The sequence below is a fragment of the Odontesthes bonariensis genome, chromosome 11, assembly GCF_027942865.1.
Source record: "Odontesthes bonariensis isolate fOdoBon6 chromosome 11, fOdoBon6.hap1, whole genome shotgun sequence".
Lineage (NCBI taxonomy): Eukaryota > Metazoa > Chordata > Actinopteri > Atheriniformes > Atherinopsidae > Odontesthes > Odontesthes bonariensis.
The window spans coordinates 8,370,294-8,396,785 of NC_134516.1; the positions used below are offsets into that span (position 1 = coordinate 8,370,294).

Genomic DNA, 26,492 nt, shown 5'->3' on the forward strand with positions numbered 1-26,492 from the left:
ACGCTAGAAAGGGGCTCCAGACAGGGCTGCGCTTGGTCACCACTACTCTTTGCATTATATTTGGAGCCACTAGCTCAGTATATTAGACAAAATGAAGACATCAAAGGAATCACTATTAAAGGGACGGAATATAAATTGGCCTGTTATGCAGACGACATTTTGGTCTGTCTTGGGCACCCAACATACTCTCTATCTAAATTGATGCAATCATTTGAACAGTACGGTCAATTATCAGGATATAAAGTCAATATAAGTAAAACTCAGTTACTCTCATATAATTATAGCCCACCAGGAGAAATCAAAAGTAGATACCCCTTGGCATGGCAAACAGAGTCTCTTAAATACTTGGGCATCAACCTACCAAAAGATCTTACAAAATTATCAGAACACAATTATCTACCCATACATAAAAAATAAAGGATGACATAGAAAGATGGAACTTAATTCCTTTCTTCAGCCTTAGTTTGAGAATTGACTCTATTAAAATGAATATATTACCAAGATTTTTATATCTATTTCAGACCCTACCAATAGAGATGAACCAAAACCAATTTAACGAGTGGGACAAAATGCTATCCAGGTATATATGGCAAAGTAAAAGACCAAGGGTTCGCCTCAAAACTTTACAGCTGGCTAAACAAGAGGGAGGATGGGGCTTACCCTGTTTTAGATATTATTTTGCAGCGCAGATGAGAGCAGTGATGTGCTAGTGCAACCCGTCATATACTGCTCAATGGAAAAACATTGAGGACTTAATACCCTTTACTCCCATACAGGCAATCTTAGCTGATAATAACCTACAAACCCACATAAATAACATTGATAACCCATGGGTGAAATGGACACTTAAAACATGGAAAACTATCATAAAGGAACATAAACTCGAGTGATATTACAATTCTTAAATGGTGCGCCTATGACTCAGAGTCTACACCTAATAAATTGGACTCTAGATTCAAAGATTGGATAGCTATGGGTATAACAGCCTTATGCAGGGTAATGAATGATGGAAAAATGCTCAGTTTTGAAACGCTTAAAAGGACACATTTATTAGAAAAACAAGACTTCTATCGATATCTGCAGCTGCGGCACTACATTGATACGAAGATGAAAAATGTAACAAAGATTGGCACATGTCTGATTGAACTGTTTACAAAAGCCTATAATTTAGAAACTATTGATGGAACTGTTTCATGTTTATATAAGAGTCTGTCGAATTTGAAATCACATTCAACTTCATATATTAAAACAAAATGGGAGAAGGAAGGAGGAATAATTATATCTGAAGAAGAATGGACAACAATATGGAGGTATCAATGGATGTGTACCAGCTCACAGAAGTGGAGGGAGTTTGGCTGGAAAAGCCAGATTAGGTACTTTATTACACCCTCCCAGAAATCTCACTATGACAATAACTCTTCAGTCTGCTGGAGGAACTGTGGAAATCAAAATGCAAACCATTATCACATTTTCTGGGACTGCCCGGTCATGAAGGACTATTGGAAAAAGATACACAACGCCCTACAGGATATCTTCAAATGCCCCTCGAAATTAAGACTATGTTTTTCGGACACATACCTGAGGGATGGCTGAAAAGAGATAAGCACCTCGTAAATATCCTGCTAATGGCTTGTAAAAAGAGTATTACCAGGAAATGGCTATCACAAGAGAGCCCAACTTTCAACATCTGGATGGACATCACAATAGACATATATAAAATGGAGAGAATAACAGCATTTGTTAATTTTAAACTGGAGAAATTCGCCTCATACTGGGAACACTGGGTCAACTATGTCACACCCCATAGGCCTGATTTTATTTTTTACAAATCAATAACTATGCCATATAAAAAGGATCACTCCCCACTTTGTACATATTCTTGTGTGTCTTTGTTGTTGTTTGGTTCTTTTTATTTATTTATTCATTTATTTTTTTATCGTTTAGACCTAAAACAAAAATACCACTTTGGCATTTAGGACAGACAAGAGATGCAAGATTTATGCGCATGTACCGGATGTGAATGTTTGTTTCTGAATGTCAATAAAAAATAAAATAAAAAAAAGAAACGGTGACATAAACGAGTCAGCGCAACAGGTGGCAGAAGGACGTCATCGGGGCGATGGGCTGAGGACCGCTGTGGTTCCAAAAAATGATGGTCCACCAGAAAGTGCTCTGATTCTGTGGCAGCGTGTCGCTCCATGTATTTACCTCTGCTGCTTCAGTGCTTTGGATCAGACTGTTACAGCGTTCACACACACATGGTTTCATATCTGGGCTTATAATAAAAGGGATGTCTTTGTGAAACGTTGAACTTTGCTTCCAAATAAGCTGATTGTTGGTGGAAGTGTTTCAGAGTTGATTAGAACCAGGTCTACAGTCAAGCTTCACGTGACTGGAGCTGTATTAAGCATGCATACCTCATGCAACAACCGTTCATACGCACGGATTTGTTCTTAAATCGTCCGTACGAGTGATTTAAGAGAATTTGTGCATTCACTAATCTTTTCATATTTTACGTTTTCTTTCAGGTACGAACAGAATTTACGAGTGATTCAGACCTGTCGTAGGAGTTTCGTAAAATAGTCCGCTGTTATTCCAATCAAGTTTGCTTGACTAACGGATTGTATATTTAATTATTTTGAAGCAAACATAAATAAATATATACATTATACCCCATAATGATGCTGACATTATTCTGTTTGACTTAAATTGTGCACTAATTGAAGGTTAATTTGACTCTGGCTATAACAAGGTCAATGGGAAGCATAACCAGCGGCTGACTTGCTACTTTTGGATGCCTTAGCGCATGTGTGCTCCGAGACTGTGTAGACAGACAAATGGCTGACATCGCAATTTAGATTGCCAAGGACTGTGCTGCTGCAAATATGCAGCAGAGCCAAAACTCCAGAGAGAAACACGCTGATCAAACCCAATTCCACCACACGCCCAGGTCCTCACCAGCCTTGGATTTTTGGCCCCTGGAACCTTTCAGAGGGAGACTGCAGACAGATCGGGGGTGTCCCAGTCCTCTGTGAGTCGTGCGCTCCGCTTGGTCATCAAAGCTCTCATCAGTTTATCACCCGTGGTACATCAGATTCCCATACACCGCTGTCCAACAAGTACAAATTAAGAAGGACTTTCATGCCTTGGTTAGACTGCCAAACATAATCGGACAAATAGACTACACAAAGCACCCGTGCTGTTGTGGAGCGCTCTGAGCTGAAGGCCAGGTGGGTGTGTCTCAATACAGCGAGGTGCAAACTGCTCTATAGCCCAGAGAAGGTATGCCAGATTTGCACAATATTGCCATGAACGAGGGTCTCCACCTGAACCAGCCCAGGCAGACCAGAAGGTGTGGTGCCAGAAGACCCCCCTCATGTATCGTCCCATCAAAGAGCCATCATGATGAGGCAACAACTGATTGCACGGCTTTAGTTGCAGTCATCGAGCGCCTGGCCATGGCGAGACGTTTTTTTTTTTTTTATGTGACGGACCCTTCGTAGCTCACTCTGTTCTTTCTGCTGGGTCAGAACTGCACAAGGGTGCTGGTTCTGAGCCAGGTTTGACGGCTGCTTTGCGGGGCGAGTATACATGTCCCATACTGTATGTGTTGTAGCGAGGGAATCCACTGAAAGGGAACTTAATGTCATGCGTATCAGTTCAGTTAGAAGGAACGAGGTGCAACGCTTGTTTACAGCTGGTTTGCCCCGCCCATCAGGTGGGCTCAGGAGGACAACTCACTCAAAGAACTTTGTAGGAATCTGCACTCTACATTATTTATTGGATGAGAACACAACCAAAAGGAAACTGACCAAATGAGCCAAAAAAGACTTTGCAGGTTGTTCCAGGTTCAGGTTCAGGTTCCAGGTTCAGGTGAGTTCCTGTGGTGTCAGAGACCTAAAGCTGCTGGAACAATCATACAAAGAGCATCCACAGGTGTTCTGTTACCTGAGAGTTTCCAGTCTGCAGTTTGGACTCTTCAGTCCAGCAGACACCTGCTTCACCCCTGAATCCTGCAGGTTGTTGTTACTCAGGTCCAGTTGTGTCAGGCTGGAGGACTGGGAGCTGAGAGCTGAGGACACAGCTGCACATCCTTCATCTGAGAGGTTACAGACGCTCAGCCTGAGGAGACAGTTACAGAGAAAAAGAACAGCTGGGATCAGAATCAATCAACTCTAATGCTGAATGTGGACTGAAAGCCCACTTAGAGGGAACATCAGGGTTAGAAGCCTGTGATCATGTCCATGCGGTGGTTTTTATGCTCAGAGACGCATCATGAGTGAAACAAGGAGTCCACACGGTGGCTGAGCCTTTCCACCCTGGAGCTGCAGCTCATCAGAGACAGTCTCAGAATCTGATTCAAACAGCAGAGGCTTTCATGGGGAACAAAGCTGAGGAACTGATCCCATCAGACTGATGGTGGGGCTGACTTCAGAGCTGCCCACCGGGAACAAAGGCTAACATTTATCAGCACTCTGCTCCAGCATGAAAACAGCCTCACCTGAGAGTTTCCAGCCCACAGGTTGGACTCTGCAGTCCAGACAGCAGCTTCACTCCTGAATCCTGCAGGTTGTTGTTACTCAGGTCCAGTTGTGTCAGGCTGGAGGACTGGGAGCTGAGAGCTGAGGACAGAGCTGCACATCCTTCATCTGAGAGGTTACAGACGCTCAGCCTGAGGAGAAGATGTTAAACAGTCTTACATTCAGTCACATTTAATAATAACAGTCAAATAAGGGACAGTAATGATGTGAAGCTGCTCTGCAGCCACAATATCTCTGTAACTTCTACTTAGGAGTCTCTGAATTTGGTGATGTGCACTATGGTTTCATTCTTGGTATTTTATATTCATGTTTTTAATGGACTTTAATTACTAACCCACAGCAGAGATGATGAAAACACTTTATTAGTGATTCATGAAGGCTGAACCACAGATATACAGATTAATCTGTAGTTTCATGCTTTAAAATGGAAGAAAAACACTGATTTAAAATGTGAAATGTATTCTGCACATCTGTGAATCTCTTCCTGTCTCTCTGTAGTTTGTGACTTTGCTCCGTTTTGTGCAGTTTTACTGCAGCTGATCTGCAGAGACCATGCATCAATGTGATGTGCAGAATCTCCACAGAGTGAGGTCAGCACTGCCCACCCTGCAGGAGGTCCACACCAGGCGCTGCACCACCAGAGCAGGAAGACCCCGCTCCTACTCACATGTTTACTTGTATATTTTCATTTCTGTCAGATTCATCTAACCCTGTTTTATTCTTATTTTGCTGCCTTGCACAGTTGAGCTCGTTGCAGTGTACATTTCACTGCCGACGTTCAGCTGCAGGTGACCAATAAAGATGGCTGATTCTTGATCGGTCGTTAATTATCTCATTATGTAAACAAATCAAAGCAGATTTTCATGATAACTTGTACATTTCTGCACATCTTTGTCTTCATGATGTTAAACACGTGTTTGTGGATGGAAATGACACGCTTTGAGAAAACTACAACAGATATACTGAATCATTTCCTCTAACTCTACCAGAATATAAATAAATGTTCCACCACAGTTCATGTGTGTGTGTGCTGCGCAGACTAGATCAGAGGAAAGTGACACAGATCTGGAGACATTTTACTTTGTGGATTTAAAACAGATGTGAAGATGTTTTCAGATTATTGCATCACAGAGACTGTATGAAGCTGAAACAGCAGAGAAACCTGACCTGAGAGCTTCCAGCTTACAGTGAGGACTCTGCAGTCCATCAGACAGCTGCTTCACTCCTGAGCCGTAGATACTCAGGTCCAGTTCTGTCAGGCTGGAGGACTGGGAGCTGAGAGCTGAGGACAGAGCTGCACATCCTTCAGCTGAGATGGTACAGCTGCTCAGTCTGAGGAGGAAATAATGAGAGAAGTAGGAATCTGGGACTTTCTCTCCTATAGAAACAGCAGCAGGACATTCATACACATCCCTCTATATCTGTACTCACAGAGCTTTGTTGGAGGCTTTGACCACTGGCAGCAGCCTCAGAAGAGCCTCCTCTGAATTAGAGTATTTCTTCAGGTCAAACACATCCAGATGTTTTCCTGATGACAGTAAGATGAAGACCAGAGCTGACCAATGAGCAGGAGACAGTTTATCTGTGGAGAGACTTCCTGAACTCAGGGCCTGTTGGATCTCCTCCACCAGAGAACGATCATTCAGTTCATTCAGACAGTGGAACAGATTGATGCTTCTCTCTGCAGACAGATTATCACTGATCTTCTTCTTGATGTAATCGACTGTTTCCTGATTGGTCTGTGAGCTACTTCCTGTCTGTGTCAGCAGGCCTCGTAGGAGCCTCTGATTGGTCTGCAGGGAAAGACCCAGGAGGAAGCGGAGGAACAGGTCCAGGTGTCCATTCGGACTCTTTAAGGCTTTGTTCACAGCACATTGATTGAGATAATTCAGATGAAGTACTTTAGGCCTCTTGGATTTTTCATTATTTCCCATCAGGTTGAGTCCAGAGTTGATGAAGGTCAGATGCACATGAAGAGCAGCCAGAAACTCCTGAACACTCAGATGGATGAAGCAGAACACCTTCTCCTGGTACAGCCCTCTCTCCTCTCTAAAGATCTGTGTGAACACTCCTGAGTACACTGAGGCTGCTGAGATATCGATGCCACACTCTGTCAGCTCTGATTCATAGAAGATCAGGTTTCCTTTCTGCAGCTGCTCAAAAGCCAGTTTTCCCAGAGACTCAATCATCTTCCTGCTCTCTGGACTCCAGTGTGGATCTGTCTCAGCTCCTCCATCATACTTGAGCTTCTTCACTTTGGCCTGAACCACCAGGAAGTGGATGTACATCTCAGTCAGGGTGCTGGGCAGCTCTGCTCCCTCTCTGGTTTTCAACACATCCTCCAGAACTGTAGCAGTGATCCAGCAGAAGACTGGGATGTGGCACATGATGTGGAGGCTTTGGGATGTCTGGATGTGGGAGATGATCCTGCTGGCCTGCTCCTCATCTCTGAATCTCTTCCTGAAGTACTCCTCCTTCTGTGGGTCAGTGAACCCTCTGACCTCTGTCACCATGCCAACACAGCCAGCAGGGATCTGATTGGCCGCTGCAGGTCGTGTGGTTATCCAGAGGCGAGCAGAGGGAAGCAGCTTCCCCCTGATGAGGTTTGTCAGCAGCACATCCACTGAGGTGGGCTCTGTAGCATTAGTCAGGGGCTCCTTGCTGTGGAAGTCCAGAGGAAGTCGACACTCATCCAGACCGTCAAAGATGAACACAACCTGGAACTGTTCAAAGCTGCAGATTCCTGCTGCTTTGGTCTCAGTAAAGAAGTGATGAACAAGTTCCACCAAGCTGAACTTTCTCTCTTTCAGCACATTCAGCTCTCTGAAAGTGAATGGAAACATGAAGTGGATGTCCTGGTTGGCTTTGCCTTCAGCCCAGTCCAGAGTGAACTTCTGTGTTAAGACTGTTTTCCCAATGCCAGCCACTCCCTTTGTCATCACTGTTCTGATTGGTTCATCTCTTCCAGGTGGGCCTTTAAAGATGTCTTCTTGTCTGATGGATGTTTCTGCTCTGCCTGCTTTCCTGGATGCTGCTTCAATCTGTCTGACCTCATGTTCATCATTGACCTCTCCGCTCCCTCCCTCTGTGATGTAGAGCTCTGTGTAGATCTGATTCAGAAGGGTTGGCTTTCCTGCTTTAGGAATCCCCTCAAACACACACTGGAACTTCTTCTTCAGAGCAGATTTAACTTTAGGTCCACAAAGATCTGAATGAAGACAAGAAATAACATCAGTAAACAGACATTTCAACCCTGTACAGAATGAGTATCTGAACATCTGCTGTTCTGTGTGCTGAGACATCAGTAAATGTGTCATTTATCCAGCAGGTTAAACCTTTAGAGAAATCCTCTTACTGCTCTGCAGACGGTCAGCCAGCTCCTCCTGCTTCATTCTCCTCAGGAAGTGAGCTGTGATCTTCACTAATGCCTCTCTGCTGCTCCTCTGCTCTTCATCCTCACCCTCCCTCTGACTCTCTAAGCATTCTGGGTAATCTGGACTCAGAGCCTTCTGCATCTTCTTCAGCTCCTCCTTCACAAAAGTGAGCATGTTGTCCTCCAGCAGCTGGAACAGAAAACTATATGAATGAGCCCATCAGACTGAAACCATGGAGCCAAACATCAGATCCATGTTGGACACACTGACAACCCACTGGTCTACAGAGTGCAGCATGGAGAGGACTGTGAGCAGAACAGATGGGAAAGTAGTTGTTGTACATGTACAGACCATAAATATGGAGTCCAGCTGTGTTTGATGCTGCTGGGCAGACGGACCACTGGGACCCTCTGAGCTCTGCTGGTCCACTCTGTGGAGGAATCATGAAGATTAAGATTAGATTTATTGTCATCTACATTACAGGGAACATACACAGAATTTCTCCTCCGCTTTTGACCCATCCAGGTTGGCACCTGTTGAACACACACAGGGTCACACATTCAGAGAGACAGATGCCATATACACTGGAATCACAGCACCTGGGGAGCATGGGGGTACAGTGCCTTGCTCAAGAGCAGCTCAGCTGTGGCAAGGAGGTGGACACCCCTCCAGCTGTTAGTTCACCAAACTTTTTTTGAGTGGGAATCGAACCACCAACCTTATGGTTATTGGACGACTGCTGCGTTGGTGGAAAACATCCAACACACACCGCTTCACATATGAACATAGAAATGGATGTGAAGCAGAGCTGAGCTCACATTAAACACACGTTGGAGTAAAAACTGTTCAAACTGACTCATTTTACTCTGTTACAGCATTTACACTCAGCTCACCTCTGAGGGGATGGATGTTGGTCTGATTTGAAGTCAATAGGAAGATACATTGAGTCGTTGCTCTTCATGGACACACAGCTGGGTTCAGGCTCAGCTCCAGGTTCAGGTCCAGGTCTGAGTCTCTGATGGATCCTGACAGAAAAACACTTGTTTTCACACATGATTTTCAGACATGATGCAGCTCATTAGTTCATCAGAGACATCAACAAGTCTCAAGTAATTCAGCTGGAAACTGGTTATCATCTGAAACATGATGCAGCCTCCACTGAATACTGACAGCTACTCACTGTTGGGCTGATGGAACATCAGGATGGAATTCAGTAATAATATCCTTCGACCGGTCGCTCTTAAAGGACACACAGCTGGGTTCAGGTTCTGGTTCAGGTCTCTGGAGGATCCTGATGGGAAAAAAAATGCTTTTCAGCCTGCATGCATGATATACTTAATAACCTCTAAATCAATGACCTGATGTTAACTTACTCTGCTTTCGAGGCCTGTAATTTGATCAGTGGGTGATCCTTCTGCAGTTCGCTCTGTGAGGACCCCCTCCTGGGTCCAGGTCTCTGTCCCTTCCTGTGAATAAAGGTGGTTTGGTGATGTGAGCGCTGAGCTGGGACATGGAGAAGAGTCATGGACAGTTAGAGATGGTCACCTCACCTCTGAGCTTTGCTCTGGCTCTCATGTTCCCCACACAGAGAGGTTTTAGTGTCCTCACTCTGATCCATGCTGCTGAACTCACATCAGCTCACACACACTTTCTACCTTCTTCTGCAGAGGAAACACAGATCATTCATCTGCACATCAACTCACATCCTCCTCTCCATGTGTCAGATCTTGTGCTCCGATAATAAAATCGTGTTTCAGTATAAACTCGTCAGAAATGTGTTGTTTTAACACGCAGTGGACTCATATGTTCAACATTCAGCTTTAAGGGGGAGATGTTAGAGGCTGATGCCACAGTCTGAGCGCAGAAACCCGATCCACCAGTTAGAAGTTAGAATTCAGGGTCAGTACACACAGAAGAGCCTCAGAGGAAGCAGGAATCCAACATGGCATCTAACCAAACCGCTGCAGGGTGTCAGCTTCACATTCTCAGTCTGAAACTTAAAGTTAAAGTCCTGCTCTGTGAAAACACACATGTGCTCAGTGAGATGAACTTCATCTTCCTGTCAAACTGTGTGGATCAAACATTAAAATCATTCCTGCTGACGGACGTCAGCGGCGCTGGAGTTGACTTCCCATTCAGCAATTAAAGGGATGGGCATAAAGGGCCATTTCACTGCTCTTTTTCATGCTGATGGCTCTGCACGAGGTCCTGGATGGAAACTACTGCAGTTGGACGGCTCAGATGGGGGATCAATTAATATTGTTCTCAGTTACACCCTCATGTTTACTCTATGTAGGTTCCTTAATGAAGCCGTTAGCTTGACGCTCTTCTCTCTCGTCATCAACGACAAAATAAAAACTCCACAAGATCCTCTTTTGTTCCTCAATTTACTTCCAAAAAACATAAAGCAGGTACCGCACTGATCCAATATGAGAAAAATAAAAAAGCTGGGAGAAAAAACAAAGAAAGTGACAGAGAGAGAGAAAGGTAAAAAAAAAAAAAACTGTGTGGCTTCACTCTAAAGGCCGAGTTATACTTCTTTTAACTGCCCTTGCGCTTTCTTCTTGCGCGTGTGTTAATGGCTCGAGACGTTTATGCTTATTTAGCTTTGCCGGCGCTTGCGTGTGCTGCTTGACAATTCACCGCCAGGACAGGAGGTTGTAGATAGTGGCTTGCGTCTTTTTTTTTTCACGTTGCGTGAAGTTTAGAAAATTGAGGTGACACACAGAAGCACGCAAAGGGGGGGCTTGCAACCGCGCAAGGGCTTGCGTTTCTTCTTGCGTCTGGCTTTGCTTCTTGCGTTACCGACTATAAACCAGGCTTTAGGCCCCGTTTACACGATAGGAAGACGCAGATATTTTCCTGCGGTTTGGCCTCTCATTTACACCAAAACCCCGTTTTTAATCACAGAAAACGATTATTTCTAAAACCTCCGGCCAAAGTGGAGATTTCTGATAACGCCGGTTATGTGTTGCCGTGTCAACTGGGAGAAACGGCGTTTTAGGTTCTTAAACGTCACATTATGCGCCAGAAAATGCTTAACGTCATGCGAGCGCCTTATGTTTACAGTTTGTTTGGCTACTGATCAGGATTATCATGGATGATGTTAAAGTTCTACTAATTTTTACGTTTGTGGCCTTATTGCATTTGCCACCCCAAACCTGCTCGCACGGTTCAAAATAGAGGAGCACCACTCTTCCGTGGCCGCTCCTGCGTCCAGTATCCACTGACTGTCTATATTTCCCTCTTATTTCCTTCAGTTTTGTTGTGATATTTGCTCGCGTTATCTCCTCCTTCACATGAGGAAAGTCCTCGATTCTGAGGATTTTGATTGGCTTGCGTGGCTTTATTCCTTTCCCTACACTGCCGCCAATAGGTTTGGCATAGTTATTATGGCGCTTGACGGCGTATTTATGCGGGTTGATGTAAATGACAATTTTTTTGAAAACGATGTTGTGTGCACGATGTTATTATTGAAAACGGAGGGGGGGAAATATTCGTTTCTCTAAATACCCGGCTATGTGTAAATATGGCCTAAGCCGCCTGAACATAATGACTCCGGTAACCACACTCTCTGAGATTAACAACAAATCAAAAGCAATGTATGCAATTTTTAACCTTTTTAAATAATGCACACATAAATGACCTGAATTAAACTGTTAACTTATTAAATTAATTATCTGTCTATAAATACTATAAATAGCTCCTTTTTTATTACAATTAACGTAAATCATATTTCAACATGTAAACTCAAATAGCTATCCAAATATCAGTAAACCCAAATAGGACCCAGGCTGCTACACTCTACATTCGTGTCTTTTCAGGTATCAGCAGGTGCACGGATGACCCACCAGTGCAGCCCAGTCTGAGGACATATCCGACCACATGAACGGGGGACAGGAGACGCAGCTTCCAGCCAAGCTGCTCTTTAAAGGTTTATTCTGCAGATTTGCAGTAGGTGAAGTCTTTGCTTTCAAATTCGTTTCTATGTTTTATTGTTAAATGTTCAATTCATTTTGTTTGTGCTCCAAATAAATTCACTTCATATCTTTTTTTGTTCTGGGGCCCCATGAAAAAACCCCGGCCCCACCCTGGCCCCCCTGATAAATTTGGTCTGCAACCGCCCCTGCTCATGACTTGTAGAAACTAAATGCAAGCCTCCGCCTGTTTCCCCTATAAAAGCTAACAATTAGACATCCCATAGTCCAACCATTCATCAGCCCTGTTCTGCACTGGATGTTTTCATGAGATCTGCTTTGCTGAGAATTGTTTCGCTGTCACCTCATGAGTCTTTCCACGAACATGTCGTGCTGCCCATCATCCGGGTATTAATGGATCTACACAGTGGCGCCACCACGTGGTGGCTAGGAGTGGCTACAGCCACCATCAGATCACTCGCTGCCACCCCGTTAGCCACCACAAGGGAGCGTATTGGATTTGTGTGGATTAGGGAATGTATTAAGTCTAATTTTGGCTTTGGCTTCTCAATACAAATGTAAGACAGATGGTCTTGAACATGAAATCCCACAACTCAAAAGAGTTTTGCAGAGAAAGAAAACTGGTGGTGTTGACACACCATCCAGCTTATTAGACCTTACTGTTTTCCTGGAACCATATGCGGAGGTATTCCCTGAGATGTTCAAAATCTGCAAGATTGCACTTGCATTACCTGTGAGCACTGCAGCCTGTGAGCGCAGTTTTTCAGTTTTAAAATTGATAAAAATAGTGCTGCGAAACTCAATGTCTGACGAACGTCTAAGCAATTTAGGATTGCTGAGTATTGAATCCAGGTGGTCAAAGGCCATAAATTTGGATGAATTTGTGGATGTTTTTGCAAAAAGGCACAAGAACCGAAGGATAATCCTGCTCTGATTTGTACATAGAATGTCCAACGCTGATTACCTCCACCAAGGAGGTTTTCTGTCGCGTTGGTTTGTCTGTCTGTTTGTCTGTCAGCAGGATAACTCCACAAAAACAAGTCAGAAAGACTTGAAAAAAAATTAGGGTGTAACATAGTCAAATGTTCTATCAAACAGCAAAGTTGAGTGTTGATCGGATGTGGATTCCAGATCTGGTTGTAAGTTATATGATAGGCACAGTGTGTAGATGTTATGGCGTCAGTGACCCTATGGCCTTGGCGGAGGTTTGCACTGTGCTTGTAGTTTGTATTAAAATAATCCTGCTCTGATTTGTACATATAATATCCTGCTCCTTATTTGTATAAAAATGCAGAAATGGTGAAATTTGCGCACCGTACAATAAAGGAGAAATGAAAACAATTTTTGGTGTGTTCAAATGCATTGATTTTCATTTAAACATTAAGTTAAGTGATTTTCAAGGCAAAGACCAGTAAATTAATGTAGGTACGAATTGCACTAATAAATCTTAAACTTCTGGAACACTGTGCCCAAGGTTTTTGTGCAATGGCGCCATCTTGTGGTGATATAGGGTACCTCCCATACCCTGACGCTGTTAGTCTGCAGGAAGCAATTACAGTCTTTGTGTCAGACATTGTATTCTGTCATGTTGAATAACCTAAATATATTAAGTTAATATTATTAAAGTGTGACAGCAATAATAACAAATCAGTGTTTTAATATATGAATATACTGTAAATTCAGTAAATCAATAAATAGGTGTTTTTTTGTGTGTTTTTTTTGGTCGGGTATGCCACCCCAAGATGTTGCCTTGCCCCCACCAGCCACCCTTAGGATTTATTTCTGCTGGCGCCACTGATCATCTGCCTCATCACAACAATTCTGTCCCGATCTGAGCAGTCCAACTATTGAAGGCCCGAAGTTATGTCAACTTTAAAAGCTTCGTTCACGACTTACTGACACCGGAAGTGACAACATGGCGGACAGGCCGAGCCGAGCCGAACAGAGCCGAGCGGCTGCCTCCTCCGCCCCGACGGTACCGGACTCACAGCTGGTACCGTGAAGTTTGGAGCGCAGGTTTCTGCCGGAACTGAGCCGCCCACAGCTAATGTTAACGCGTCACACATTAAAAACAGCTGGACTTACCTTCAGGAGCTTCACGCGGAGAAAAGCAGCTGCGCCACAACGGGATGGGAAGTGAAAGGAAACTGAGAGGAAACACCCAGAGAGGGAGTTCTGATCCAGTGAGAGATCAGTTCCACTTTATTCTCCCTGTCTGCTCCTCCAGAACAGGATTTATTGAAGTCAGATGAAAAATGTGTTTCCATGTCCAACAGTTTCTCTGGTAGATCTGATGCTGGTGATCAAAGCTCCCTGATGTCAGACTTTAACAGCACGGCACGTGGAACTGAATAAAAAGAGAACCACAGTGAAGATGCAACACTGAGCAGCACGCATGTGGAACTGCGGTGTAAAGACTGCCAACAAGACGAAATAAAGAGGAAAAAAGGAGCTTTTTACTGTCTGACTGTGCTGGCAGAAAAGTTCATGAACACAGAAAAGCAGGAGGCTCCTTCTCTAAACTGAGAGCTTCACTTTTGGGAACATTTCTCCACATTGTGAAGAATCAGAGCTGAATGAGTTCAGGTGTTGGTGCTGATCACTGATTGGTCTCACTGAGGTCACATGACGGTCATACAGGGTTAAAGGTGATGAATGAGCGTGCCACAGGTGGCTGTGAGCAGTGTGCACAGCAGGAGACGGCGGGCCGTGTGTTTTTACAATGTCCCAAATATCAAGCAGAAAGGCAGCCGCTAAAAACTCCAAAAGAGCAACCGGCTGATGGAGAGATGTTACAGAGAAGCTCGGCTGATGGAGGCGATGGATCTGCTTTTAGATTTCGGAAGAGAGCAGAGATTAATTAGGAGGGCTTGGAGAGAGTCGCCATCCTGATGCACACTCCAGTCCGGCAGGTGGCGGTAATGCGCGTACAAGCTGCTGAGTAACCGCCGCTGACAGAGAAGAAGAAGAACAGCAGCCGGCAGGAGTTCAAACGTAACATCGCTCATAACTTTCTCTCTCGGGGATCATTTTCCATGGGAATGAAGCCGAATTAACCGCACAGACGTGCTCTTTAACTGACTTTGATGTTGATCTTATTGGACAACGTCGCTGCTGTAAAATCAGGATTTTATAGGCCGGTGCAGAGCTGAAGCCGGAAAATGACTTCCTGAAGATTTATTTAGTGTTAACGTGGACGTAACGGACCAAATCTGTGTCAGTATGTCAGAGTTGGTCTGGATTCAAACAAGAAAAGCAGAAGAATATTTCAATAAGAGAGAGAGATTTATTGATAATTCGGTTATATTACACACACAGAGAAGCAATCTGATGTAAAATGCTGACAAAAAACATTCCGTGTTTTACTAAAGTGAAATAAAACGATATAAAAACACAGCGGCTGCATGGAGGGGTTAGTCTGGATCCTTTTACGGCTAAACTTCCACTATTTTCACCCATACATTTGTTCATTTAGTGGTTGTGGCCGCGGTTAGCAGACTGTAGAGGAAACCAGCTGTTTCACCTTCCAAAGTTCCGCTTTGGTCGTTGGTCTGCAGCTGCCTCAGTGGGTAGTTTTCCTGCTAATGTGGGACTCTGGAGTTTTACCCAACATGTGAAACACCAGAGTCCCACAAACGGACCAACGCCTGCGGTGTCCGGGGAGCTAAAATGAGGGGTTTTCTCAATGGAGTCTGGCTGAGAGCGAAGGCGTCAGTTGCTGCTTTAAACGGCTGCTCGACACCAAGTACAGCAGAGGAAACATCCCAAATGTAGCGGACACTTGAGTTTCTGTAGGTTGCCTTTTAGGCGTGTTGAATGGGTTTTTTGGGGTTCACTCCTCAGCTGCTGGACTCCTGTCTGCTCCTCCAAAGCGCTGAAACTTTCTGCTGTAGCTAACCCTTAAAAACATGGAGCCTCTTGTGTTGGTTCTTGTGGACAACTTTCCTGTTAGCTGGAACATTTCGGAGTTCTCCTCAGACTGGATTCAGTGGACATAAAGGTGTCTTTAACAGAGGGGACGAGGCTGCTCTGCTCTCTGGATTCATCTCTATGCTTCAGCCCGGCAGGAGCAGCCAATCAGGAGGCGGGGCTTGTTCCAAAGTCTCCCATTGGTTATTGCTCGTGACGTCAGAGACCGACAGAGCTCCTACTGGCTCCTGAAGCCGGAGCAGCGGAAGTGTTTCTGGAGGAATGGCAGCAGAGCCGCTTGTAATGTTCACAGCTTCTGTTTGACACCTCAGAGTTTATAAAACTCATACAACACCATCAGAACACATGGTCACCACATGGACCTTTAGAAGTTCAGGCTTTCTAAACACACACATCAGTTCCATCCAGATGTTTTTCACATCTTTTCACGGTTTCCTGCTTTGGCTTCATAACTCAGATGGAATCAGTCAGTGAGAAACACAGCAGGCTGTGAGAGAAAGTAAAGGTGTTCACCGAGGCTGAACCTGAGGGACGCATCACTGAAATGACTGAGTGTTACTCCCTTCAGTTGGAATCACCAACACAAGTCCTTCCTCTCATGCACGGGCATTTATGTGCACATGGCTGTGGTCAGTCATGCTGTGAGAAATAGAGAAATGAAAACAAACAAATCATAAACTGAACTTCACAGGATACAAAGCCTTTCCAAAGAGAATAAACATTAAAGAAACATCTCCAGCACAAACAGCTTCCATAATGCGCTCCATTTGCTTGCAATGTGCCGTGTTTGCATGCAGTGAAACAGGTGATGTGAAAGCGTCGGTGCAGCATCTTAAACACGTGGGAACATCATGTGAACACCACTCTGCAGACCTCATTGGCCGCGTTAACTCAAGGGCAGCAAGAAAGGAAACTTCCAGCGTTGGGTCTCATCCAAACCTCCGAAGCCTTATTCAGCAGCTTCATGACGTCATCTTCTGAGTAACACGCCAGCTGAGGAGCTCTGCTGCTCGTGGGCTGAGTGCGTCTGAATAACGCCCCGCCCCTCTACAACACAACAACACTCCTTCCACTATTGGAACATCTCTCCGGGACGTGGTTTACAACTCAAAAATATAAACTCAACAAGCAAATAACACAGATGTAACTTTTCTTTGTCCTCTGCTGCTTCTCCTGCTCTGGTAAAAAACCACAGGCCCCAGCCCAACCCATCCTGGTCCTATACCAGTCCCTGTACTTATAGGAAATGGACCCACAGTTCTTCCTGTCTAACAAAGAAACAAAGAAACACAAAACAAACAATTATTAACCTACAAATAAACTCTGTCAATAACTCCCCAAAAATATAAAGTAAACTAAGAATACATTTGAACAAAATTCAAAGTAATGAAGATCAGGAATAAATAGCTCCAACAGTATTTATATTTCCATGATTTATTTTACCCGACTCACAGCTCACAGCTCTCTCTCCCTCTCGGCTTTATTTTGAAGGAAGCGGGAGTTCCTTCATTCTGTACATAATTATTTTATTGTAATGGTGCAGTGTTGAATGTTAGAATATTATTACTTTGCACTATAGTTCAGCTTATTTAAATGTTCTATTTGTGCACAGTTTCATACATTTTATTATAATTTTGCACTGTTTCGCACTGAATGTTAATCTATTGGCTGTTTGGGTTATTAGAATTTATTTAGAGAGAAAGAAAGAAAAATAAATGTTTGGCCTTGGAGACTTCTGGACTTTTAGCCTTTTTCACAATGATTTGGGACGTGGTTTGGAACTTGTTTGTACATTCCTGCGCACACTCTGGGTGACTGATTCAAGTGACTCGAGAACCCGATTCACTTTAGTGAGTGACTCGAGTCAGTAAAAGGAATCGAGTATCCCATCACTGCATTGAAATGTGGGAAATCTTTATAAAATGAGGTTTTATGATGGAAGAGAGCAGTCATATTAATACTTTCACAACACTGTCATAGATAGATAGATCAGTTTCAAACAAAACTTCACCTAAAGATTGTTGTACTTTGTCAGTTTGAATGTTTTACTGACAGCATTGTTGTCCCGTTGTGTCTGAAATGGAGGGAAATCTGTTCCAAAGTCATTTTGTTCATATGATGAAGGCAGCCAGCTGCAGTCTGCAGATTCAGTCTTTATGCTGTGAGCAGGGCGTTTCTGCCCTCTAGTGGCCACAGATGGTATCTACAGAAAAGGTAAAGCTGGAGATTTACAAATTATTTACACTTCCGGTGGTACCTTTCACAATTAAATGCTATCAACGCTGTGCTGCACTTCACAGACGTAATATGAAGCTGTTTGATCTGATAACAGCTGAAACTTGTTTTACTCAGGAGAGACTGAATGTAAATAAGTTGGTGGCCTCTTTGTGTGAAAGGCGCAGGTTTTTTCTTCAAGTGTAAACTAAGCTACAGATAACGCTAGCTAGCTAGTTAGCGGCAGTTAGCTAGCATATTTGTTAGCTCCGGTTATATTTAGTTTAAAATGTTAAGTACAGAATGAGTGAATGTGGTGCTAAAACGTGGCTACTTCATGTGACAGTAAATTTAAACAGAGCAGACTTTATAGTTCTCGCTGTACCATGGTACTGGTGATCTGACTTCCGGTTAAATCATGAAGCATTGATTGATGTAGCTGTGCGGTTTAACCGCTAGAGGGCAGTAATAACGGCCGTTTCATTTCCCAGCGCTTCTTCATGGCAGATATGAATGAATAAACACACACAATAAGGTCTGTGGAACACAAACATGATGCATGATGAACTTCTCGACTGTAACATGTGTTTAGGTAGAATTAAGACTCTTCTGAGGCTCCAACAACTTTCTGCTTTCAGCCTTTCTGCTGCACAGGATGCAGAAGCTGCAAACTCTCCTGAAAATGCTTGTTTTTAAAATGGAATTATTTTTCAGTGGTTTTGACAGTTTTGACTCTTTGAATATAAGGTCACTCAGACATATTGCATCATAATCAGACCTCTACGTGATGAAGGACACTGCTTGGCCACAGATCTGAGCCTCAGTCCTGATCTCACCATCGTGGAGTCAGTCGCTCCAAAGCCAGAAACAAACAGGATTCGGCTCCTGAGACGGAGAAAAAAGGTTTCTGTTCAGAAGGAAAGAGGAACCATATTAAATGAGTGATTTGTCCATTTGCAGGCTGTCTGGTCCCAGAGGATCCGCACTGGAGCCTGGACTCTCAGGTCTTTGGAGGCCTGCTGCAGACTGAGTGCTGTCAGCATTTAGCTGAGAGCTGCCAACAAGCCTGCAGACTCTCAGTGTTGTTTGACCACCGACTTCCAGAATGAGAGTTTCACTGAGAAATGTCTGATATCTTCTTTTATTCTGCATTTCTAAATGTTAGCGTGCACACCTGTTTGCTGCTGTTTAAAAGCTGACTCGTGACTTCTGTCACACCTGATGAAATGATGTGTGAAAGCCAACAGCTGGAAGCTTCAGGGATCTGCCTCTTTCTGAATGAGTCCATCAGCAGCTGCTCAGGAACACGCTGGAACATTTCTTCTCCTCAGCAGCAGATCAAAGTGTTTCTGCTGTAAACTGGCTCGTACAGAAAAGGCCTCTGAGATCCAGCTCTGTTTCTGCCACAGAGTCACTCGGCTGGAACCTAAACTGAACTAAAACTCATCCTTCTGATCCTTTCTTACAGTTAAAGTGGTTTTAACCTGTTTTTTCCTGAGTGTTCAGTTGCTGCATCGTTACCCTGAGACGACCTCCAGAATAAATACAGAGAAGCAGAAATAAATCCGCCTCCTCACAGCACTGATGCAACAGTTATGGCTTCTCTTTGTTTCACACAACAACAAAATGATTTCCTGCTGAAGCCAACAGTCAGAAGTGTGAACGTCAGGATGATGGTCACAGGGTGCCGTCATGAATATGAGCTCCAGAGAAGAAAAAGAAGCTGCAGCCGCTCAGAAACATCCAGCAAGACAAACGCTGCCGGCGGCTCTTTGCCTCCTCTCCATCAGCAGATACAGAGACAGAAATCCTCATGTGGTCATCATCAGAGCTCGTCTGACCTAATGTCCCTGAAGGGGTCCCTGCTGACCCCCCCACACAGAGTTAGTGCTGCACTGCAGAAACTGTGTTGGCACAATGATCAGAATCAGACGCCTTTTGTGTCCCGTATGAATGTAAACAATGTCCATCCTTCTGTTACTGGTCCCAAAGCAAACATTCAGACTGCTCTAAAGAAGCATCCATGTTATTAACAAAAAGAGAAAACAGCCACACAAATGAGACATGAAACATGAGAAAAAGTCTAAAGCTAAATGCTATCAGGACAAGAATGGACTGAATCTGAACAGTCCAACTTTAACCTGTGATGGTTTCACAGGGGTTACCGTCTCAGGTAGGAATAAAACACCCTAAACCCAGAGAGATGTGCGACAGGAACTGATTTAGTATTAATACAGCTGAAGAGGACTTTCTGCTTTAACTGCAGTCAGGAGAGCCTTCAACACACTTCATTTAGATCATCTGCTCTGACCTTTGACCTCAGTGGAGCTGAAATCATGTTTTAGCTCCTTCAGGATGTGGCTGCTGTTGGTCACAATCAGCCTGGAATGAAAGGAAATTTTATATTTTGTGCACACATCTGTGTTTCCTTCTGGATCAGCTTGAGCTGTTCTCTGCTAACACCATCAGGCCAAAACTTTCATTTGTCCACATTTTTATGGTAAACTCAGTTATTTCCTGCAGCCTCTGCTCTTGTATTTGGGCTCATTCACATCTGATACTGAAACAAGGCCGAGGCTGTCCTTCAGGTCCCGGATCAGAGCGTCTCTGCAGTGTGGGACACGGGGCTCTCAAGGCTCACGCGTTGGGCGGGACAGTCACGCGCGGTCCTTTTGGTCTTGGGAACGGCAGGAAACAAGCACGTCTCCCATGAGTCTGAGTTATTAAGCAGTTATTAATAACAACAACACTAATAATAACATTATTAATGAAAGAACCCCATTCCTGCGGCCTGGGATGTCACTCTTGCCTGCATTCAACACTTGAGAGCCCTGGTGGGACATGAGCTGAGGCAGGAAAAGGAAAACTAGAGTCAAGATTCATGTCTTCTAAATGATAAAAACAAAGCAAGCAACATCAAATATGTGAACTGGGAATATTTTACATACAAAATCAGTCAATTTCTTAAGAAAAGTAAGTTATTTTGTACATGAATATAGGATCAACACTAACATAAAAAAAGCTCTTACAATTATTTGGGAAGCTTTTATTTTATGTCCTCACCGGAAGTGATATCTAACTGCGTCTCTGCTAACTTAACATCTTTGCATCTGTCTCTATGTTTCCCTCTGGTGGCCATAAGCTGTAACTACACCCTCAGTCAGGATGAACATTGAAATGTGGGAAATCTTTCTAAAATGAGGTTTTATGATGTAAGAGAGCAGTCATATTAATACTTTAACAACACTGTCATATTTAGTTAATGCTGGAGTTTTACCACAGCTCACATTTCTCATCATTACTCAGTGAAGATGGAAAGTAGGAGCAGTTTCAAACCTGCACAGTAACTGGTAAAAACCTTTAAGGATGAAACTTCTCGTAAAGATTGTTGTACTTTGTCAGTTTGAATGTTTTCAGCATTGTTGTCCCGTTGTGTCTGAAATGGAGGGAAATTTCAGCTTTATTATTCCAAAGGCTGAGCGCAGCAGCTTAATGACTGAAGGAGTGAATGAGCCCACAGGAGGGGAAATGTGTCCAACTCCCCATCAAAGGGCTGAAACACCACGATGCTGCTGCTCATGTGAGAGTCCAAAGTCTCTTTGAATGAAGCCGTTCGTTGTTCAGTTTCATCAAACATGTGTCTCTGCTCTTCACAGAATACGTCTTGGAGGCAGGTACTCGTTTATGGTTCACCACTAACAGCAGCTCTCTCACCAATGTTCATGGAAAACTCTCTTCATGCTAACTGGAGAACAGCGGGCATTCACGGCAGCATGGAGTTTTTCTGCCTTTCTTTCCCTCCTGTTTTTTCCATCTTTCGCACACCTTCACCCACACCGAGAACTGCGGGTGATGCGTTCAGGGCAAGCTACAGAAATTCAATTACCAGACGAGAAAACTACGATAATGGAAACTACAATGCATTCAAGGAAACCGGTATTTCTGAGTGCTACAAATCTAACAGGGGTTACATGAAGTTTACCCTTAATTGTCCCGATCATGCTTGGCTGTGTTGTTGCTTTGCTTCTGAGTCTCAGGTGGGTCTGAGCAGATTTCCTGGAAGCCCTGGGCGGAGTCTGGATCGCTCCTGCTGTCACACCTGCTTCTCATCTGCCCTCTTCGGGGCAGCTTTAGCGGAGCTACAGGGGCAACCAGTCTTTGCCAGATTGATTGTCTCACTACCCATGTGGTAACAAGGCTGCCTCCAGTGATCAGGACTTAATAAATGTTACTGATCCATGTTCAGTTCGGCTCTAATGTAACTAATATCTGCTGGAACTGTGAAGGAAGGGGACTCTTCACTTAAGGTGATGTGTCGCCCTCTTGTGGTGTAAAGATAAACTGCACGATGTCAGTTCAGCCTCCGGACTGCAGAAACTCCATATTTTTACTGAACTGCCACAAACAGGACAGATCTGTCAAAGATGAAGGAAATAAATGTGGAAATATATACAGAAATATATGAAGAAAAGTGGGAATATAAATATAAAATACTTGTATCCCTGTTCAGAGGCAGAAATTTTAATTTGAGCTGAATCGTGTAAATATTTGATGAACTGAAATGTGACTGAATGAACAGAAACAAATAGCAGACAAAGACACACGAGGTGCCGAACACGTACATAACTGTGTTGAAATATTCTGAGTTGTGTAAAACCAGAAATGTGACTTTCTTTAATTAATTGTTGTTATTGAAACGTTTCATATTGGCCCAATTATTTTTTTTACTGCTTATTCTGCTGCAAACTGTGAGCACATTTGATTCTTCTCTGAGTTTTTACACTAAAATTATTTTCATCAAATCCCCTAAATTGAAAACAACTTGTGAGAACTGAAACACTCTCGATCACTCTGAGCTGTCTCACCACAGTGATAAACAACCATTCCGCTTCATTTCTTCCTCACCTGTGTGCTGCTGAGCTTTAAATACTTTTTTCCTGCCTGGGGATTGAGCCCAAAGCTTCTAAACAGCTCAGAATCAGTCTGACGCCCGGAGCCAACAGGTCACACGCAATATTTCTGGGAATTCACTAAAAGCTCAGCTTTGGGAACATTTCTTCGGATGATGGCTTTCTTAAACACTTCCATTCAGAAACCGACTCCTCTGATTAAATTCCAACTCCAAACCTTTTCTCTCACTCATCGTGGTGTCAGCAGCTCGTCCCATTACAGTCACTTCTATAAGCACCAACACGGGGATGCCTGAATGCCGACCCGGAGGCTTTAAAACCTCACTGAACAAACCAGCCCAAAGCCGGGACTTTCACTCCTGATGGCAGCTACAAAGAGGATTTCACTGTTTGCAGCAGCCGGCTGGACTGGGACTCCTCTGTGGGCTGGAAACCTGCAGATCTGCCTCTTTATTTCACATTCTGTTCCTGGTTGGATGTCTTTTTTTACTCCAACATTACAGCTGCTTGGGTATCCAGATACACAGTTAAACACACATTTTATTCAGAAATGACTCTCTATATAAATCAATAAAGATTGGTGTTTATTTAGTTCTGCATTACATTTACTTTCTGTATTATTACTGTCTGTGCATGTACACAAAGGGACAAATTAAACATGTGAATGTATGAAAACCCTGGGATTTCAACATCAGTTCACTTTAAATCATGTGATCATAGCAAACTATATATTTCACACAGTAAACAGTAAATATTTTCCAGTCCAAAGCAGATGTTGTGGACTGTTCAGGTCCACATGTTGTTTGTAAAGAATCATTTCAGTCTTCTTTGTGAGCGTTCAACAGCAACATTCAACAACATTGTGCCATCAGGAACCAGATCCAGTCCAGGTGTCCTTTCATCATCTAACAGGAAGTGAATGTGTGAAACATCAGGATGAACCCCGGCTGCTCACCAGACCTCTGCTCATTGGAGCCGAATCAGTGAACATCTGTCAGCAGGTTGGAATCCATCTGGGTTGATGGCAGCTCAGTGATTCCTCTCTGATGTCACAGTTTGTCACATGTGCAGCAAACTAACTGCAGCTGACTTCAGCTGAATGGTCTCAGTTGAAGTCAGCTGCAGAGAAACACAACCTGCTGATACTCAGTGTGAAGCTTTGACTGGAAACACACAGAAAAACAACATCCTGGAAGAATGGCAGCTTCCATCTTTAAAGGACTGGAAGAGGAAGAAGTTTCCAAGGAATCATTCAGAAGAGTTTCAAACAGAAACTGACTGAGTCCATGAATCTGAAAAGGTGTTTCTGAGTGAAAGAGACAGACATGAACAGACTGAACTATCTGTTCAGCAGGGATTCTCTGACAGGACGACAATGTATACTCAGCACAGAGACACTGAGGAACCAGGAAACCAGACTGCAAATCCAGGATGCAGAAGTTCTTCAGTGAATGTGGTGCTGAAGGTGTGGAGGTGGATCAGTGTGTCAGAGGAGACTCTGTAGAAGGACAGAGTGCCAGCAGGACGGTCCACATACACTGCTGCTCTGTTAGAGACAGAGGAGGAGGAGGAGGAGGAGGAGGAGGAGGAGGAGGAGGAGAAGGAGGAGGTGGGTGTTTTTCTGTTATTGTGATAAACACAGTATTTACCTCCATCAGAGAGGCTCAGCCTCCAGGACTGATCATTCCATCCAAACTCACAGCCTCTTCCTCTCCTGCTGATTCCTCTGTAACTCACTGATATATTAACTCCTCCTCTCCACTCGACCTCCCAGTAACAGCGACCAGTCAGAACATTTCTACACAGCAGCTGAGGACACCTGTCATCAAACCTGTCTGGATGATCAGGATATGACTGAACCTCCTCCTGCACATGTGTCACCTTCCTGTTGTTGTCAGACAGTTTCAGTTTCCTGCTCACTGTGTTTGTGTCGATTGTGAGTTGACAGGAATCTGAAGGAGAGAACAAACACAGTGCAGCTGCAGTTATTGATCTATCATCTGTTCACTTTGATCAATGAGTGATGTGACAGTGTGACGATGGCTGGATGTCATGAATCAGATGAAGAACACACTCACACTTCCTCAGCCCTGGTGTCAGCCATCGTTCTCCAGCAGGCTCCACCCTGAAAGGAGGAGGGGGGTCAGAGCAGCACCGTCTCTTTCAGCATCAAACATGGACATTACATGGCTCTCACACACATTGTTCTACACTGAGAAAGGAACAGTCCAACATCTGGACACATCCACTGGAGTGGAGCATCTGGAAACTAAAATGAGCAGAATCAACACTGACGCGTACAAAACTGCTTTGTGGAAGTCACAATTTCTTCTTTCAGCCGTCTCCTCCTTTTCATCTCTTCACATATGAAGAACACTGTAAAAACTCCTGATCTGACCCAGAGCTGCAACCTTCTATCTGCCCTAAAGTCTGACTGATCTGCTTCTGACAGGAACATCCTCTGCACAGCAGCCTGCCTCAGATTCTTCACATTGTTTTCACTGTTGCTCTTTTTTCTGACTCAGCTGGGAAATGTTAAAGTGACTTCTTTTCCGTGCACATGAAGCTAAGTGACTGTCAGAGACAGTTTGAGGCAGGTTTTTAGCTGTGACAGCTTGTTTCCACACTGACCACTAACAGCTGCTTCATCATCACACTGAGGATTTGTTCCCTCACATTATCATTGCAGATCCTGCTGTTGTGAGGACAGCAACACATTTCAGAGGGATCAGCAGCATCAGCTCACCACACTCCTTCCAAATCTTATCCAGTATTCATTTCCACTTTGAAGTGCAGTCACATCATCAAGCTTCTATTTAGTCCAACATCCACTCTGTTATTGAAGCTGATTGATAATCTGATGTATGATCAAGCAGCTTTTCAGCATCTATCAGATCTGCTGCCTGGACAAGATGAGCTGCAGCAACTTCATCTGCTCAAAGATCTCTATTCAAAGCCAGAGTGTCACAAAGCTGATGTCCAAGATGGCAGCACGTCCCTCTGTCTGTTCGTCTGTTACCTTCATATTGATCAGGTGTTTGCAGGTGATTGAACTAAACAGATAAATGCTGCAATGCCACTCGTGTGTGATGTTACACTGAGCACTGGCACCAATAGAAGACTAAATTAATTTTCTGGGTCTGTTGCTGTGATTCACCATCAGGAACCTCCAATCAGCAGGATTTATGAAGGAAACTTAACCTGAACCGCAGGGGTTTATAAATCTTTGTGCTAAGCTAGGCTAACATGTCCTGGACCCATCCTAGGCCCTCCAGAAAAACGCGATTTTGCGATCGCTGATTTGATTGCAAAATCAGCAAAATACCGCTGATTATGCGGGGATCAATATTTTTCAAAAGAGCCGCATATTCACCGCAATAATCACATTTTCCGCGCAAAATATGCGAAATATGCAGGACTCGCTTGATTTCACAATCTCCACACTTTTCTGCATAAAGTTGGGAAGAGAAAAAAAAGTCTAAATGAACCAAATTAACTGGTGATGTAATTTATATCCGACTCGCTGCTTGCGACGTCATTGCCACCGACACACACAAGGAAAACAGCACCGTAGCGTGAAGAGAA

The 26,492-nt window shown here is 43.9% G+C and overlaps 3 protein-coding genes across 3 annotated transcripts in view; 1 reads left to right on the forward strand and 2 right to left on the reverse strand.

Moving 5' to 3' along the window:
• Positions 1–26,492, forward strand: part of LOC142391556 (protein NLRC3-like) — a 189,516-nt gene that overhangs the window by 105,699 nt on the left and 57,325 nt on the right. The gene's annotated exons all lie outside the window — the stretch shown is intronic.
• LOC142391951 (protein NLRC3-like) lies at positions 5,969–9,188 on the reverse strand. The gene is made up of 5 exons (XM_075478145.1): positions 9,096–9,188; positions 8,809–8,940; positions 8,267–8,345; positions 7,897–8,104; positions 5,969–7,749 (listed from the first exon to the last, which is right to left on the reverse strand). Exons 2-5 carry the CDS (start codon positions 8,874–8,876, stop codon positions 5,969–5,971), a joined length of 2,136 nt encoding a protein of 711 aa, XP_075334260.1. The 5' UTR covers positions 8,877–8,940; positions 9,096–9,188.
• Positions 23,929–26,492, reverse strand: part of LOC142391565 (uncharacterized) — a 28,458-nt gene continuing 25,894 nt past the window's right edge. The window contains exons 15-16 of the mRNA XM_075477419.1: positions 24,986–25,032; positions 23,929–24,859 (exon numbers count right to left, since the gene is read on the reverse strand). Coding sequence (XP_075333534.1) covers positions 24,291–24,859; positions 24,986–25,032 — 616 coding nt within the window. The 3' untranslated portion in view covers positions 23,929–24,290. The remainder of the gene's footprint in view (positions 24,860–24,985; positions 25,033–26,492) is intronic.

Bases quoted from the DNA above. Each gene is read 5' to 3' on its own strand.
- LOC142391951 (XM_075478145.1), bottom strand. From the start codon at position 8,876: ATGAAGAGCAACGACTCAATGTATCTTCCTATTGACTTCAAATCAGAC. The intron at 8,105-8,266 runs GTCTGTACATGT...TTTCTGTTCCAG, and splicing joins AGCTGGACTCCATATTTATG to CTGCTGGAGGACAACATGCT. The intron at 7,750-7,896 runs GTAAGAGGATTT...GTCTTCATTCAG, and splicing joins GGCTGACCGTCTGCAGAGCA to ATCTTTGTGGACCTAAAGTT.